General features: G+C 50.4%; 1 protein-coding gene across 2 annotated transcripts; it reads left to right on the forward strand.

Annotated features, from left to right (window-relative positions):
• Window positions 1–3,695: 3,695 nt before the first annotated feature.
• FAM32A (family with sequence similarity 32 member A) lies at window positions 3,696–10,271 on the forward strand. Of its 2 annotated transcripts, XR_004250805.2 has the most exons (5): window positions 3,696–3,833; window positions 3,941–4,082; window positions 8,745–8,798; window positions 9,111–9,441; window positions 9,824–10,271. XR_004250805.2 is itself a non-coding variant. In XM_032170020.2 (4 exons), the coding sequence occupies exons 1-4, from the start codon at window positions 3,760–3,762 to the stop codon at window positions 9,177–9,179; spliced, it is 339 nt and encodes a 112-aa protein (XP_032025911.1). In that variant the 5' UTR covers window positions 3,696–3,759; the 3' UTR covers window positions 9,180–10,271. The 2 variants fall into 2 exon arrangements, 1 of the variants encoding a protein (XP_032025911.1); XM_032170020.2 differs by having other exon boundaries at window positions 9,111–10,271.
• Window positions 10,272–14,401: the final 4,130 nt, after the last annotated feature.

The raw sequence follows: 14,401 nt of genomic DNA on the forward strand, positions 1-14,401 counted from the left end.
TTTGTACTCAAGACTCAACGTAGGCCGGGCGCGGTGGCTCACGCTTGTAATCCCAGCACTTTGGGAGGCCGAGGCAGGCGGATCACGAGGTCAGGAGATCGAGACCACGGTGAAACCCCGTCTCTACTAAAAATACAAAAAATTAGCCGGGCATGGTGGTGGGTGCCTGTAGTCCCAGCTACTCGGAGAGGCTGAGGCAGGAGAATGGCGTGAACCCAGGAGGCGGAGCTTGCAGTGAGCCGAGATCGCGCCACTGCACTCCAGCCTGGGTGACAGAGCGAGACTCCGTCTCAAAAAAAAAAAAAAAAAAAAAAAAAGACTCAACGTAATCATTTTCTTTTCCCTTTTTTATTGAGATAGAATCTTGCTCTATTGCCCAAGCTAGAGTGCATCAATCAAGATCCTAGATTACTGCACCCTCGAACACCCACACCCAGGCTCAAGTGATCCTCCTGCCTTAGCCTCCCGAGGAGCTGAGACCACAAGTGTGCCCCACCACATCCGGCTAATTTTTTTTCTTTTTCTTTTTCTTTTTTTTTTTTGAGACGGAATCTTGCTCTGTCGCCAGGGCGGAGTGCAGTGGCACGATCTCCGCTCACTGCAACCTCCGCCTCCCGGGTTCAAGTGATTCTCCGCCTCAAGCCTCCTGAGCAGCTGGGACTACAGGCTCGCGCCACCACGCCCGGCTAATTTTTTTATTTTTAGTAGAGACGGGGTTTCACCATGTTGGCCAGGATGGTCTCAATCTCCTGACCTCGTGATCCGCCCGCCTCGGCCTCCCAAAGTTCTGGGATTACAGGTGTAAGCCATCGCGCCCGGAAGAAGATCGCCTTTCTTTTGACACAAAAGTGCTGGTAGCCCCCATCACCTGGTACCAGAAGCCCCTCTGCACAGTCTTTTCCAGTTGTGGACGGATAATTAGGCAGTGACTTGCTGCCCCCTGCAGGTAGGACTGAGAAAGGCAGCCCCTGTGCCCTCCTTTTTCTTGTGTCCGGTAGATTTGAGGACGTTTGCTTCTCCTCCACCTCCTTTGCCTTCTCCCCACTACCCCACCCCCCCGCCGCCAATTTAAAAAAAAAAAAAAACCCACCCTGGCACAATTTGGACAAAATCTATGAGAAATAAAATGTGCAAATGTGCATAACCTTGGACCTAGCAATTCCATTGGTTGCAAAAGTCAGCCAAGATTTGTGGGCACGGATTATGTTCATTCATTTATCTGGGGCAGTATTAGGGCTGTTTCTAATTTGTTGGCTATTACAAATAAATCTGCAGTGAACATTCATGTTCACAATTTTATATGGGTCTATACTTTCATTTCACTTGGGTTAAAACGTAGGAATCTAATTCTTTTGTCATAGTATAAGTGAATGCTTAATCTTTTAAAGAACTGTCAGACTGATTTCTAAACTGTTTATGCCATTTTACATTCACAACAGCAGCATGTTTGAGTTCCAGTTTCAACACATCTTCACAGATACTTGGTAGGCACAGTCTTTTTAAATTTTTCTCATAATAGTTTTTTTTTTTTACTAGGTTTTTGATACAGAGGGAAATAGAGAAGAAACCAAAAATTCCCATAGTCCTCTGCTGACATTAAAAAGATGTATGCAAAGGCCAGGCGCGGTGGCTCATGCCTGTAATCCCAGCACTTTGGGAGGCTGAGGCAGGCAGATCCCTTGAGGTCAGGAGTTCGAAACCAGCCTGGGCCACATGGCAAAACCCCGTCTCTACTAAAAATACAAAAATTAGCAGGGCATGGTGGTGGGCGCCTGTAATCCCAGCTACTCAGGAGGCTGAAGCAGGAGAATCTCTTGAACCTGGGAGGTGGAAGTTGCAGTGAGCCGAAATCATGCCACTGCATTCCAGCCTGGGCAACAGAGCGAGACTCTGTCTCAAAAAACAAAAAAAGATATATGCATGTACACATCCTATGTAAGAAAACCACACAGTGCTGAAAGGATGAAAAGGGCCAGGGGTGGTAGCTCACGCCTGTAATTCTAATGCTTCGGGAGGACTGCTTGAGGACAGGCGTTTGAGACCAACCTGGACAACACAGCAATACCCTATCTCTATTTTCTTTTTTTTTTTTTTTTTTTTTTTTTGAGATAGAGTCTTTGTTGACCAGGCTGGAGTGCAGTAGTGCGATTTTGGCTCACTGCAACCTCCGCCTCCCGGATTCAAGCTATTCTCCTGCCTCAGCCTACCAAGTAGCTGAGACTACAGGTGCATGCTACCATGTCCAGCTAATTTTTGTTTTTTGTTTTGTTTTTGTTTTTTTAGTAGAGACAGGGTTTCGCCATGTTGGCCAAGCTGGTCTCCAACTCCTGACCTCACGTGAACTGCCTACCTTGGTCTCCCAAAGTGCTGATTTAAATATATATATACTTTTTTTTTTTTTTGAGATAGAGTCTCGCTCTGTCACCCAGGCTGGAGTGCAGTGGTGCAATCTTGGCTGACTGCAAGCTCTGCCTCCCGGGTTCACGCCATTATCCTGCCTCAGCCTCCTGAGTAGCTGGGACTACAGGTGCCTGCCACCACGCCCGGCTAATTTTTTCTATTTTTAGTAGAGACGGGGTTTCACCGTGTTAGCCAGGGTGGTCTTGATCTCCTGACCTCATGATCCAACGCCTTGGCCTCCCAAAGTGCTGGGATTACAGGCGTGAGCCACTGCGCCCGGCCATATACTTTTTTTTTTTTTGAGATGGAGTCTCTCTCTGTCACCCAGGCTGGAGTGCAGTGGTGTGATTTCAGCTCACTGCAACCTCCGCCTCCTGGGTTCAAGCGATTCTCCTGCCACAGTCTCCCGAGTAGCTGGGACTACCGCCACCACGCCCAGGTAATTTTTTGTGTTTTTAGTAGAGACGGGGTTTCACCATGTTAGCCAGAATGGTCTCTGTCTCCTGACCTCGTGATCCGCCCACCTCGGCCTCCCAAAGTGCTGGGATTACAGGCGTGAGCCACCGCGCCCGGCATAAAATAGATTTTTAATTGTTTTAACATACCACCAACCTTGTCACATGATATTGTCGTTTACCTAAAGCTGACAAATTAATGAATACTGATTAGGTTTACAAAATTAGGTTCAGCTATCCAGTGAACGCTCAAAATATGGCAATAAAAGAGAACGGGGGTGGGGGGCGTGGCTCAGGCCTGTGATCCCTGCGCTTTGGAAGGCTGAAGCCGGAGGATCACTTGAACCCACGAGTTCGAGACCAGCCTGGACAACACTGCGAGGCCCCATCTCGACAAAAAAATTTAAATGAAAATATTAGCCCCGCTCAGTGGCGCCCGTCTGTAGTCCCAGCTACTGGGGAGGCTGAGGCGGGAGGATCTCTTGAGCTCAGGAGTTCAAGGCTGCAGTGAGCTACGATCGCGCCACTCCACTCCAGCCTAGGTGACAGACCAAGATCGTGTCTCTAAAAAAGAAAAAAAATCAAGGAGAGAGACTAGGTCACCCAAAAGTGCGCAAAACGCTCAAAAAGGGGTTGGGTTTCCAGCACCCTGTGTGAAGAATGGGAGACCGGAAGTGGGCGTCAAATTCGGAAGTGTGGCAGCAGATAGGAAGCGAAGGGCACTCATTCGCTTGGCTCTCTGTCCCGCCCACTACCCGGAAGTGTGGCCCAGGTCCAGAACGAAGGACGCATGCTCACCTTGTAGCTCAGCCAATCAAAGAGAAGCAAGGCGGGCATTCGGGCGGAAATAGTGTTTGCAAACAGGAAGTGTGGCAATCCATCTACCGAACCACCGGAGAGTGTAATGGAGGCCTACGAGCAGGTCCAAAAGGGACCCCTGAAGCTGAAAGGCGTCGCAGAGCTGGGAGTGACCAAGCGGTGAGGCCCGAGGGCCCGCGGGATTCCGTCTTCATTCCCCTTAGACCTTTTCTCGGGACCCCTGGCCCTGACCCTCCGACCCGCCCCCTCCTCATGTCTTTTTCCAGGAAGAAGAAAAAGAAGGACAAAGATAAAGCGAAACTCCTGGAAGCAATGGGAACGAGCAAAAAGAACGAGGAGGAGAAGCGGCGCGGCCTGGACAAGCGGACCCCGGCCCAGGCGGCCTTCGAGAAAATGCAGGAGAAGCGGGTGAGCAGAAGCAGAAGGCAGCGGGGAGGTTGGGAACACCTGGCGTCGGGAGACTCGAAATTGGGGTCAGGGCTGGGACGCTCCGAGGGCAGGGGAGCGGTCAGAGGAGACCTTAATTACGGGGAGAGGATGCTGTGAGTGAGTGAGAGAAGAGTCACCCTCTGCCGGGGGGAGCTCCAAGGATGAGAAGCCCCCGCTGGCCCTAGTAGGCAGCAGAGAGGGGAGAGCGAGAACTGGCGTTGAAAGGAGCCCAGAGCTGGAGATCCGGGTTTGGATTCCAGTGCCTCAGTTTCCTCCTCTGTACGAGTCAGGATAGTACTTCTAAGAGAGTTGGGAACTTGAGAGGAAGTCATGAAAGTAAAAGGCAGTGCATAAATGTTCAGTGGATGCCAGCTCTTGATATTAAATGGCCATGCTCGCCGCTCGAAGTCACCACAAAGTTTGTTTCCAAGACAACTTTGTTTGGCAGATTCAAACATGTTGTATTTTTTTAAAAATTATTTATTTTTGGTGGGGTCAGAGCACTGCAGCCTCTGCCTCCCGGGTTCAAGCAATTCTGCCTCAGCCTCCCGAGTAGCTGGGATTTGCAGGCGCCCGCCACCACACCCGGCTAATTTTGGTATTTTTCGTAGAGACGCGGTTTCACCATGTTGGCCAGGCTGCTCTCTAACTCCTGATCTCAAGTGATCCGCCCACCTCAGCCTCCTAAAGTGCTGGGATTACAGGCGTGAGCCACCGCACCCAGTCTCAGCTGTTGATATTGAATGGCCATGCCCATGACGACTTTGTTTGTATTGTATTTTAAGACTCGATAAATTATTTTTTCTTGATGTTAAACACAATAAATGTGTGCAGTGGAGAACAGAAGAGTTCATAGTAAGATAGATAAACTGGGTCCATTATGCTGGGGAGAGGGAATAATCAGTGTAGGTCAGTGATTCTCAACTGGGGGTAGTCTCCACCCCCCTAAACCCCCACCCCTAAGCACATGTGGCAATGTCTGGAAACATTTTTGGTTCTCAACTGGGTTGGGGTGGAGACTACTGGCAACAGTGGCTAGAGGCCAGGGATGACGCCACACACCTGCGATACACAGGACAGCCCGCTGCAGCAAAGAATGATCCGGCTCCAAATGTCAGTAGCACCGAGGCTGGGAAACCCTAACCCTGGTCTAGGTGATTCTGTACGGTGACACTGGGGAAAATGGACACTGGGGACAATTAACTCCTTACTCCCAGATCTAATTCAGGCACACAGAAAACATGGATGCACCACCTCTGGCAAGACAGACCTGAGTTTGACTCTGCCTCTACCACAAATTAGTGGTGTGACTCTGGGCAAGCCAGTTACCTTTTACTTAAAGTAGCACTAAAGTCTACCTCACAGGGTTGTGGTAAGGATTTAACAAGTCAGACGGGTGGATCACAAAGTCAGGAGTTCAAGACCAGCCTGGCCAACATGGTGAAACCCTGTGTCTACTAAAAATACAAAAATCAGCCGGGTGTGGTGGCGCATGCCTGTAATCCCAGCTACTTGGGAGACTGAGGCAGGAAAATTGCTTGAACCAGTACCCGGGAGGCAGAGGTTGCAGTGAGCTGAGATCATGTCACTGCACTCCAGGCTGGCAACAGAGTGAGAATCCGTCTCGCTCTGTCACCGAGGCTGGAATGAAGTGGCTCGATCTCGGCTCACTGCAACCTCCGCCTCCTGGGTTCAAGTGATTCTCCTGCCTCAGCCTCCTGAGTAGCTGGGATTACAGGCGCCTGCCACCACGCCCATCTAATTTTTTTTGTATTTTTAGTAGAGACAGGGTTTCACCCTGTTAGCCAGGCTGTTCTTGAACCCCTGACCTCAGGTGATCCACCTGCCTCAGCCTCCCAAAGTGCTGGGATTAAAGGTGTGAGCCACCACGCCCGGCCTTTTTTTAATTTTTTGAAACAGCCTCGCTCTGTTGCCCAGGCTGGAGTGCATTGGTACGATCTCAGCTCACTGCAACCTCTGCCTCCTGGGTTCAAGCGATTCTCCTGCCTTAGTCTCCTGAGTAGCTAGGACTACAGGTGCCCACCACCATGCCCAGCTAATTTTTGTATTTTTAGTAGAGACGGGGTTTCACCATGTTGGCCAGGCTGGTCTCGCTCTTCTGACCTCAAGCGATTCACCCACCTTGGCCTCCCAAAGTGCTGGGATTACAGGCATGAACCATCATGCCTGGCCAAGTGAATGCATTTCTTTCCCTTCTAACTCTGAGGCTGTAGTCAGAGGCAGGGCTGAGATTTTATTGCTGGAGCCAGAATGAGAGACTTATGCAGCTATCAAGAGACTAATAATGGGAGCTCAGAGTAGAGCAGTTGTGATGGAGCTAGTGGAAGGTAACAGGTTTGGAATAGGTTTTCAAGGATGAATTCAGGGTTAGCTGTTGGGTTGGATATAAGCTGGGAAAGAAAGAAGAGTCAAGGATGACCAAGATTTTGGGCTGGGCAGTTTGATGAATGAAGGTGCTGTTTACTGGGGTGGGAAGGATTGCAGGTAAAGCAGGTTTTCTGGAGCGGGAGTCGAGCGGGGCGAACCAAAGCTATAGTTTTAAAGAAGGTAAATGCAGTGCCCCAGTAGAAATCCAAGTGGAGTCAGCCAGGCACAGTGGCTCATGCCTGTAATCCCAACATTTTGGGAGGCCGATGTGGGAAGATCACTTGAGCCCAGGAGTTCAAGACTAGCCTGGGCAACATAGCGATACCCCGTCTCTGCAAAAACTAAAATAGTAGCTGGGTGTCACGCCTGCGGGCAGAGCCCAGCCAGGTGCCTGGCATTGTGTGGCAGCTGGACAAGGCAGTGTGGCTTCTCTCAAGGAGACACAGGCTTCGGCTGGGCTCACAGCAGCAGGAAGAGGGACAGAGATGGGCAGGGTGCTCGCCTTAGAGGGAGAATCAGCCAGGTGAGGGCTGACTGGACACAGAAGGAGGTGAGGAGGGAATGAAGGAGAAGAGGGAGGACAGAGAGGAGCAGCCAGATGGCCGCTACCAATAATAGCTCATGATGCTCTGGGTTGACTGGGCTCAGCGGGGTCTGACCTCACTTGGAGTCTGGTGTGGTCAGATGGCAGCTGGGCCTGGAGTCTCTGAAGGTGCAGCTGGGCTGGAGCATCTAAGATGGCTTTGCCACCATATAGCTGGTGCCTCAGTGCTTTTTTTTTTTTTTTTTTTTTGAGACAGTCTCATTCTGTTGCCCAGGCTGGAGTGCAATGGCACGATCTCAGCTCACTGTAACCTCCACCTCCCAGGTTCAAGCTATTCTCCTGCCTCAGCCTCCCAAGTAGCCGGGACTACAGGCGCACACCACCACACCTGGCTAATTTTTGTATTTTTAGTAGAGACGGGGTTTCGCCATGTTGGCCAGGCTGGTCTCAAACTCCTGACCTCAAGTGATCCTCCCACCTCGGCCTCCCAAAGTGCTGAGATTACAGGCATGAGCCGCCATGCCCCACCTGTCAGTGCTTCTTTCGTGGCCTCTTCCTTCATGTCATCTCCCAGGTCCTTTCTTTCCAGCAGGGCCATCAGACTTCCTGCACAGCAACTGGCTTCCAAGAGCACAAAGCTAACGCTGCCAGGTCTTACGCATGGACCCAGAACTGGTACTGTGTTCCTTTGAGTTAACTGAGTCCACGGCCAGGTCAGAGTCAGTGCGGCATAGGGACTGCACGAGGGATGAATCATAGGCAGCACCGTTATAGGGGCACCAAAGACTGGGCCACAGTCACCCAGCCAGAAAGTGTGGAGCCAGGTGTGGCCTCAGATCTGTCTGGCTTTATATCCCACACTCCAGCTCTTTTTTTTTTTTTTTTGACAGGGTCTGTCTCACTCTGTCACCCAGGCTGGAGTGCATTGGTGCGATCATAGCTCACTGCAGCCTCAACCTCCTGGGTCAAGCAGTCCTCTCACCCCATCCTCTTGAGTAGCTGGGACCACAGGCATGTGCCACCAAAATCACCTGATTTTTTTGTAGAGTTGGGGTCTCCTTATGTTGCCCAGGCTAGTCTTGAACTCCTGGGCTCAAGCTACCCTCCTGCCTTAGCCTCCCAAAGTGCTGGGATTACAGGCATGAGCCACCGCGCCCAGCCCACACTACCAGCTGCTACCAGATACTGACCTTTCCAGGCGTCATTGAGTGTTTGAACTGAGGATTGGAGCAGGTCATGGTGCAGGAGGCATATTTCAGAATAACCCTGGGGATGGTCGTGGTCTTGTAGCCCTAACATCGGATGGGAAGTGTCACTTGAGCAGCTGCTCTGTGTCGGGCCCTTTACCGCTCTCTTTCTCAACATTCCTGAAACCCACTCTGGGACTTTGTTTTCCTCCAAACTGGGAGTGCTAACAGCCACCTCAGGATGCAGGAAGCATGCCGACAGCTCCCAGCAGAGTCTGCTCATGGGTACGTGCTCAGGCATGGCTGGTTCATTTCCTGCCACTCACGAAGCTGGCAAGTGACCTGGGTTCCCTGTTGGACCAGCTTGGGTGGAGTTGAGGGAGGGGGACAAGGCACACAGCCTGAAACCTCCAGCTGTTCTAAATGTGAGAGCCAGTCTGGCCAGGGTTCCATCTTCCACCCCATGCCAGCCTGGGCTGTGTTGAGCCTGTAAACTCACCTCCATGTCTCTTCTTTCTCCAGCAAATGGAAAGGATCCTAAAGAAAGCATCCAAAACCCACAAGCAGAGAGTGGAGGTGAGTCGCCGTGTCCAGCGGGGGAGACTGAGCCATTCAGGGTCCCAGCTGGGCCCAGAGGCTATCAGCTGGCAGAGGGAGCTGTTGGCATGTTGACGAGAAGGGAAGTTTACCTAACAGAAGTGACACTTCCCTAGGGTTATTCAAAGGGGAGCCCAGGGTTCAGGAGTCTGTAAGACCTGGCAGGGTGAATTTGAGAGGGCGGGCTCAGGAGAGAGAGGATGTGGGAGAGGTGGGGCTGGGCAGTGCCACTTCTCCCCAGTACCCCGCTTGGGTCTACGCTGACACCAGCCTTGTACTCCGCCTTCCCAGGACTTCAACAGACACCTGGACACACTCACGGAGCATTACGACATTCCCAAAGTCAGCTGGACGAAGTAGCCGCCTGCGCCCAGTATGGAGCAGCATCAAGGGTTCGCAAAAGGCCACATTGGGGTTGTGTGTGTTTCCTGTTATATTCTAGAAACATGGCTTTACACACACCCTTGCATCTTCTGCTACAGACTGCTTTTCGAAGCTGTGTACCCTCATTCTGGAACTTGATTAAAGTAAGATTGTCCTTGTACTCAGCTTAGGCTTCTTGGCAACATACAGAAGATACACCCTTTTCGTTTGGATGGAAAGTTTCCAAGTTTATCCAGAGGTAAAGCCCATTGTGTGTCTGTGTCACATAAAAATGTTTTCACCCCTGAGTTGCATGCAACGCTCTGAGGCCAGCCAGCTGTCTTCTCCTGGATGAGACAGACTCCAGAGGATAAGGAGCTACACCATGGTGGCCTGCAGTATGCAGAGCCCCGCAGGACCCAGTGTAGGCGCCCTTCCAAGCTTCCTCTAGCTTTGGGCCTGTGCTGTCCCCTGCAGGCCCCAGGGAAGCCACTTGCAACTCTGTGGCCTTCAGACTTCCTCCTCAGCCACCTGGCCACTGAGATAGCGTAGCCTGGGTAATGGAACAGCCACCTAAGGCAAGAATGGAACGGACACACCTTGCTCCTTTCTGAGCCCGTTTCCCAAAACCCCCTTTCCAGGTGCTTCTAATGGGTGTTGCCATAGCAGACATTGCTAATGCATCACAGCATTCTTTGAAATGGAACCCAGACACTGCCTGCCTCTCAATCCTCAGCTGAGGGCTCCTAGCAGCCTCCTGTATTTACTCAGAGTTGACACATCACACGGATCCTGTTTGGCATTCCTACCTTCCGGACACCTCAGGGGTAACAGGACCAGGGCAGAGCCCCAGTACAAACAGACAAGGCTGCAGTCAAATGGGAGGGTCCAGGTGTCCGGGTTGGAGGGCTGGGATCTTGTAGGGCCTGTGCATCCTGGTTGAGGATCAAACCACCTATGTTATTGGGAGAAACGATCTCTGTTGACATAGATTAGATATTGAAAGAATAATGAAGGCAGAAGAGAAAAACGAAGTGTGGAATTTGGGGTTGTCCTGTGTAAATTACACAATAAAGCAAAAGCCAGTTATTACAAGTCTGAGTGTCTTCTTTTTTTTTTTTTTTCCCAGACAGAGTCTCACTCTCTTGCCCAGGCTGGAGTGCAGTGGCGTAATCTTGGCTCACTGCAACCTCCACTTGCCAGGTTCAAGTGATTATCCTGCCTCAGCCTCCCAAGTAGCTGGGACTACAAGCAACCGTGACTACGCCTGGCTAATTTTTGTATTTTTAGTTAGAAACGAGATTTCTCCACATTAGCCAGGCTGGTCTCAAACTCCTGACAAGTGATCTGCCTGCCTCAGCCTCCCGAAGTGCTGAGTGTCCTCTTATTGGCTGTTTGTCACCAAAATGTCTTTTGGATTTGTGGCATGGAAAAATATTCGTACTGGAAAACGGCAACTCAGGTGGAAAAATTTTGATGGCACATCTGTTCCCTCCTATGGGTCACACCTAAGAGGGATGACACACACTCTCATTAGCAGTGGCTTTTGCCAGTGATTTTCCCATGGCCTGGTGGAAAGACGGTTTCAGACCTTTTCCATCCACAATCTAGCAGCAGGAGTCTGCATTATGTACTACTGTGGAAACCCTTTATTAGTATAGTGGAAAGGTAGTTATTTCAGTTCTTCCCCTGCATAACAAAAGGCTCCAAAAGGCAGTGGCTTAAAACAACAAAAATGTAATTTTATTTTTTTCAGATGGAGTCTTGCTCTGTTGCCCAGGCTGCAGTGCAATGACGCGGTCTCGGCTCGCTGCAACCTCCACCTCCCAGGTTCAAGCAATTCTCCTGCCCCAGCCTCCCAAGTAGCTAGGATTACAGGTGTGCACCACCACCCCTGGCTAATTTTTGTATTTTTAGTAGCAACGGGGTTTCACCATTTTGGCCAGGATGGTTTCGATCTCTTGACCTCATGATCCACCCGCCTCAGCCTCCCAAAGTGCTAGGATTATAGGTGTGAGCCACCACACCCAGCCAAAAATTTATTTATCACACCCCTGTGGGTTGACTGTGCTTGGCTGGAGGATTCTGTTCCATGGAGTGTGGTTCAGTTCACTCGTTTAGTTGTGTTGGCTTTCCTGGGGCCAGAAAGTCCAGGGTGGCATTTCACCCTCCAGGATGTCCCTCCACATAGCCTATTTCTTTATTATTATTGTTGTAACTATTTATTTATTTATTTATTTTGAGACAGTCTCGCTGTGTCGCCCAGGCTGGAGTGCAGTGGTGCGATCTCAGCTCACTGCAACCTCCGCCTCCCTGGTTCAAGTGACTCCTGCCTCAGCCTCCTGAGTAGCTGGAATTGCAGGCACCCACCACCACGCCCGGCTAATTTTTGTATGTTAGTAAAGACACGGTTTTACCATGTTGGCCAGGCTGGTCTCGAACTCCTGACCTCAAGTGAGTCACCCGCCTCGGCCTCCCAAAGTGCTGGAATTACAGACATCAGCCACTGCGCCTGGCCTACATAGCCTATTTCAGTGGCCAAAACAAGCCACGTAGCCACACCCGGAGTCTGTCAGGAACTCCACAAGGGCATGAACACTAGGAGGTGTGGTTTACTGGGATCCAATACCCTAACAGTCCACCACCGCTGTCCTCAAATTTACATTAGAATCACCTGGGGAGCATTAAAAACCGCCAAGGCCTGGTGCCAGGCACAGTGGTACGTATGCAAATGTAATCCCAGCTGCTCAGGAGGCTGAGGTCGGAGGGTTGCCTGAGCCCAGGAGTTCAAAGCGAGCCTGGAGAACAGAGATTCTTATTGTGTGTGGGGGGTGTTATGGCAGGCCAGGTCTCACTAATGCAGGCCTCCAGCCTTGGTAATGACTGTTTCAGTACTGACTGACTGGTTACTTTTTTTTTTTTTTTCTTGGAGATGGCATTTCGCTTTTGTCGCCCAGGCTGGAGTGCATTGGTGCGATCTCGGCTCACTGCAACTCTGCCTCCCGGGTTCAAGCAATTCTCCTGCCTCTCAGCCTCTGGAGTAGCTGGGATAACAGGCATGCACCACCATGCCCAGCTAATTTTTGTATTTCTAGTAGAGACAGGGTTTCAGTATGTTGGCCAGGCTGGTCTCAAACTCCTCACCTCAGGTGATCCACCTGCCTCAGCCTCCCAAAGTGCTGAGATTACAGGCGTGAACCACCATGCCCAGCCAAGAGAGGCTTTTGATGCTAATTGCCCAGTGATTAAGCTCTGGAAGGAATCTGATGACATGTCACGGCTGGTTTTTTATTTTTATTTTTTATTTATTTATTTTTTTTTTTGAGATGGGGTCTCATTCTGTTGCCCAGGCTGGAGGGCAATGGTGTGATCATGGCTCACTGCAGCTTTGACCTCCCAGGCTCAAGTGATCCTCCCACCTCGACCTCCTGAGTAGCTGGGATCACAACTGCACATCACCATACCCAGCTGATTTATTTATTTCTTTGTAGAGACAGGGTCTCCCTGTGTTGCCCAGGTCTCAAACTACTGGCCTCAACCTCAAGTGATCCTCCTGCCTCGGCCTCCCAAAGTGTTGGGATTGTGGGCGTAAGCCACCAGGCCCGGCCACAACTGTGACTTTCTACTGCTAAGGAAGAACATCAGGGTCTGTACAGCAAGAGTTAACAGAAATAGACGCGATATATAACAAACCCTATTGGACCTAGTCTCCTATTTTGCCCAATTTATTGTAATGTTTTAGAGATTGTTATGTTTACTCTGTTGCCCAGGCTGGAGTACAGTGATGCCACTATAGCTCACTGCAGCCTTGACAACCTCCCAGGTTCAAGTGATTCTCCTGTTTCAGCCTCCCAAGTAGCTGGGACTACAAGTGTGTGCCACCACGCTCAGCTAATTTTTGTATTTTTTGTAGAGATGGGGTTTCATCATGTTCCCCAGGCTAGTCTGAAACTCCTGGGCTCAAGCGATCCTCCTGTCTCTGTCTTCCAAAGTGCTTGGATTACAGGCATGAGCCATAGCACCAAGCAACTTTTTTTTTTTTTTTTGAGACTCAGTCTCAAAAAAATAAAATAAGAAAGAAAGATCATACCTATTATGATACACCAGGGTTTCTCAAATTTTGTTTCCTATTAGTATCACCTGGAGAGCTTGGAAAAAATCCCATAACCAGGCTGGGTGCAGTGGCTCATGCCTTTAATTCCAGCACTTTGGGAGGCCAAGGCGAGCAGATCACTTGAGCCGAGGTGTCTGAGACCAGCCTGGGCGACATGGGGAAACCCCATCTGTATAAAAATTGCAAAATTAAGCCTGGCCAACATGGTGAAACCCCATCTTTACTAAAAATACAAAAAATGATCTGGGCCTGGTGGCACACATCTGTAGTCCCAGCTACTCAGGAGGCTGAGGTGGGAGGACTGCTTGAACCCCGGAGGCAGAGGTTGCAATGAGCTGCTGAGATTGCACCACTGCACTCCGGCCTGGGTGACAGAGCGAGTCCCTGTTTCAAAAAAAAAAAGAGCAAAATTAGCTGGCCTTGATGGTGTGCATCTGTAGTCCCAGCTGAGCCAAGGAGGCAGAGGTTGCAGTGAGCTGAGATTGCAAGATTGTGCCAGTGCGCTCCAGCCTGGTGACAGGATAAGACCCTGCCTCAAAAATAAAAATAAAAAAAAAAAAAGAAAAGAAGGCCAGGCGCAGTGGCTCACATCCCAGCACTTTGGAAGGCTTAGGCGGGCGCCTCACAAGGTCAAGAGATCAAGACCATCCTGGCTAACATGGTGAAACCCCATCTCTACTAAAAATACAAAAATCAGCTGGGCGTGGTGGCGGGCGCCTGTAGTCCCAGCTACTTGGGAGGCTGAGGCAGGAGAATCGCTTAAACCTGGGAGGCAGAGGTTGCAGTGAGCCGAGATCGTGTCACTGCACGCCAACCTGGTGACAGAGTGAGACTCTGTCTCAAAACTAAAAAAAAATTAAAAAAAAGAAAAATCCCAATAACCAAACCCTGGCCCAGACCAATTAAAACAGAATCTCTATACATGGGCTTCAGGCCTCAGTGGTTCTTACTGTGTGTGTTGTATTGGGGGGACTTTTGAGACCCCCACTCCTAACCTGTTCCCAGACAAAACTGAGGGTTGGGCTTCTATTTCTCACACCCCAATAATGAGACACAGATGAACTAAGGAGGAAGAGAGTTTTTATTTCTGTAACTGGTTACAGGG

Source organism: Hylobates moloch, unplaced genomic scaffold (genome assembly GCF_009828535.3).
Source record: "Hylobates moloch isolate HMO894 unplaced genomic scaffold, HMol_V3 SCAFFOLD_12, whole genome shotgun sequence".
Lineage (NCBI taxonomy): Eukaryota > Metazoa > Chordata > Mammalia > Primates > Hylobatidae > Hylobates > Hylobates moloch.

Excerpts from the sequence above, each read along its gene's own strand:
- FAM32A (XM_032170020.2), top strand. The coding sequence starts at position 3,760 with ATGGAGGCCTACGAGCAGGTCCAAAAGGGACCCCTGAAGCTGAAAGGC. Across the intron at positions 3,834-3,940 it reads GAGCTGGGAGTGACCAAGCG|GAAGAAGAAAAAGAAGGACA; the intron begins GTGAGGCCCGAG and ends GTCTTTTTCCAG. Across the intron at positions 4,083-8,744 it reads AGAAAATGCAGGAGAAGCGG|CAAATGGAAAGGATCCTAAA; the intron begins GTGAGCAGAAGC and ends TTCTTTCTCCAG.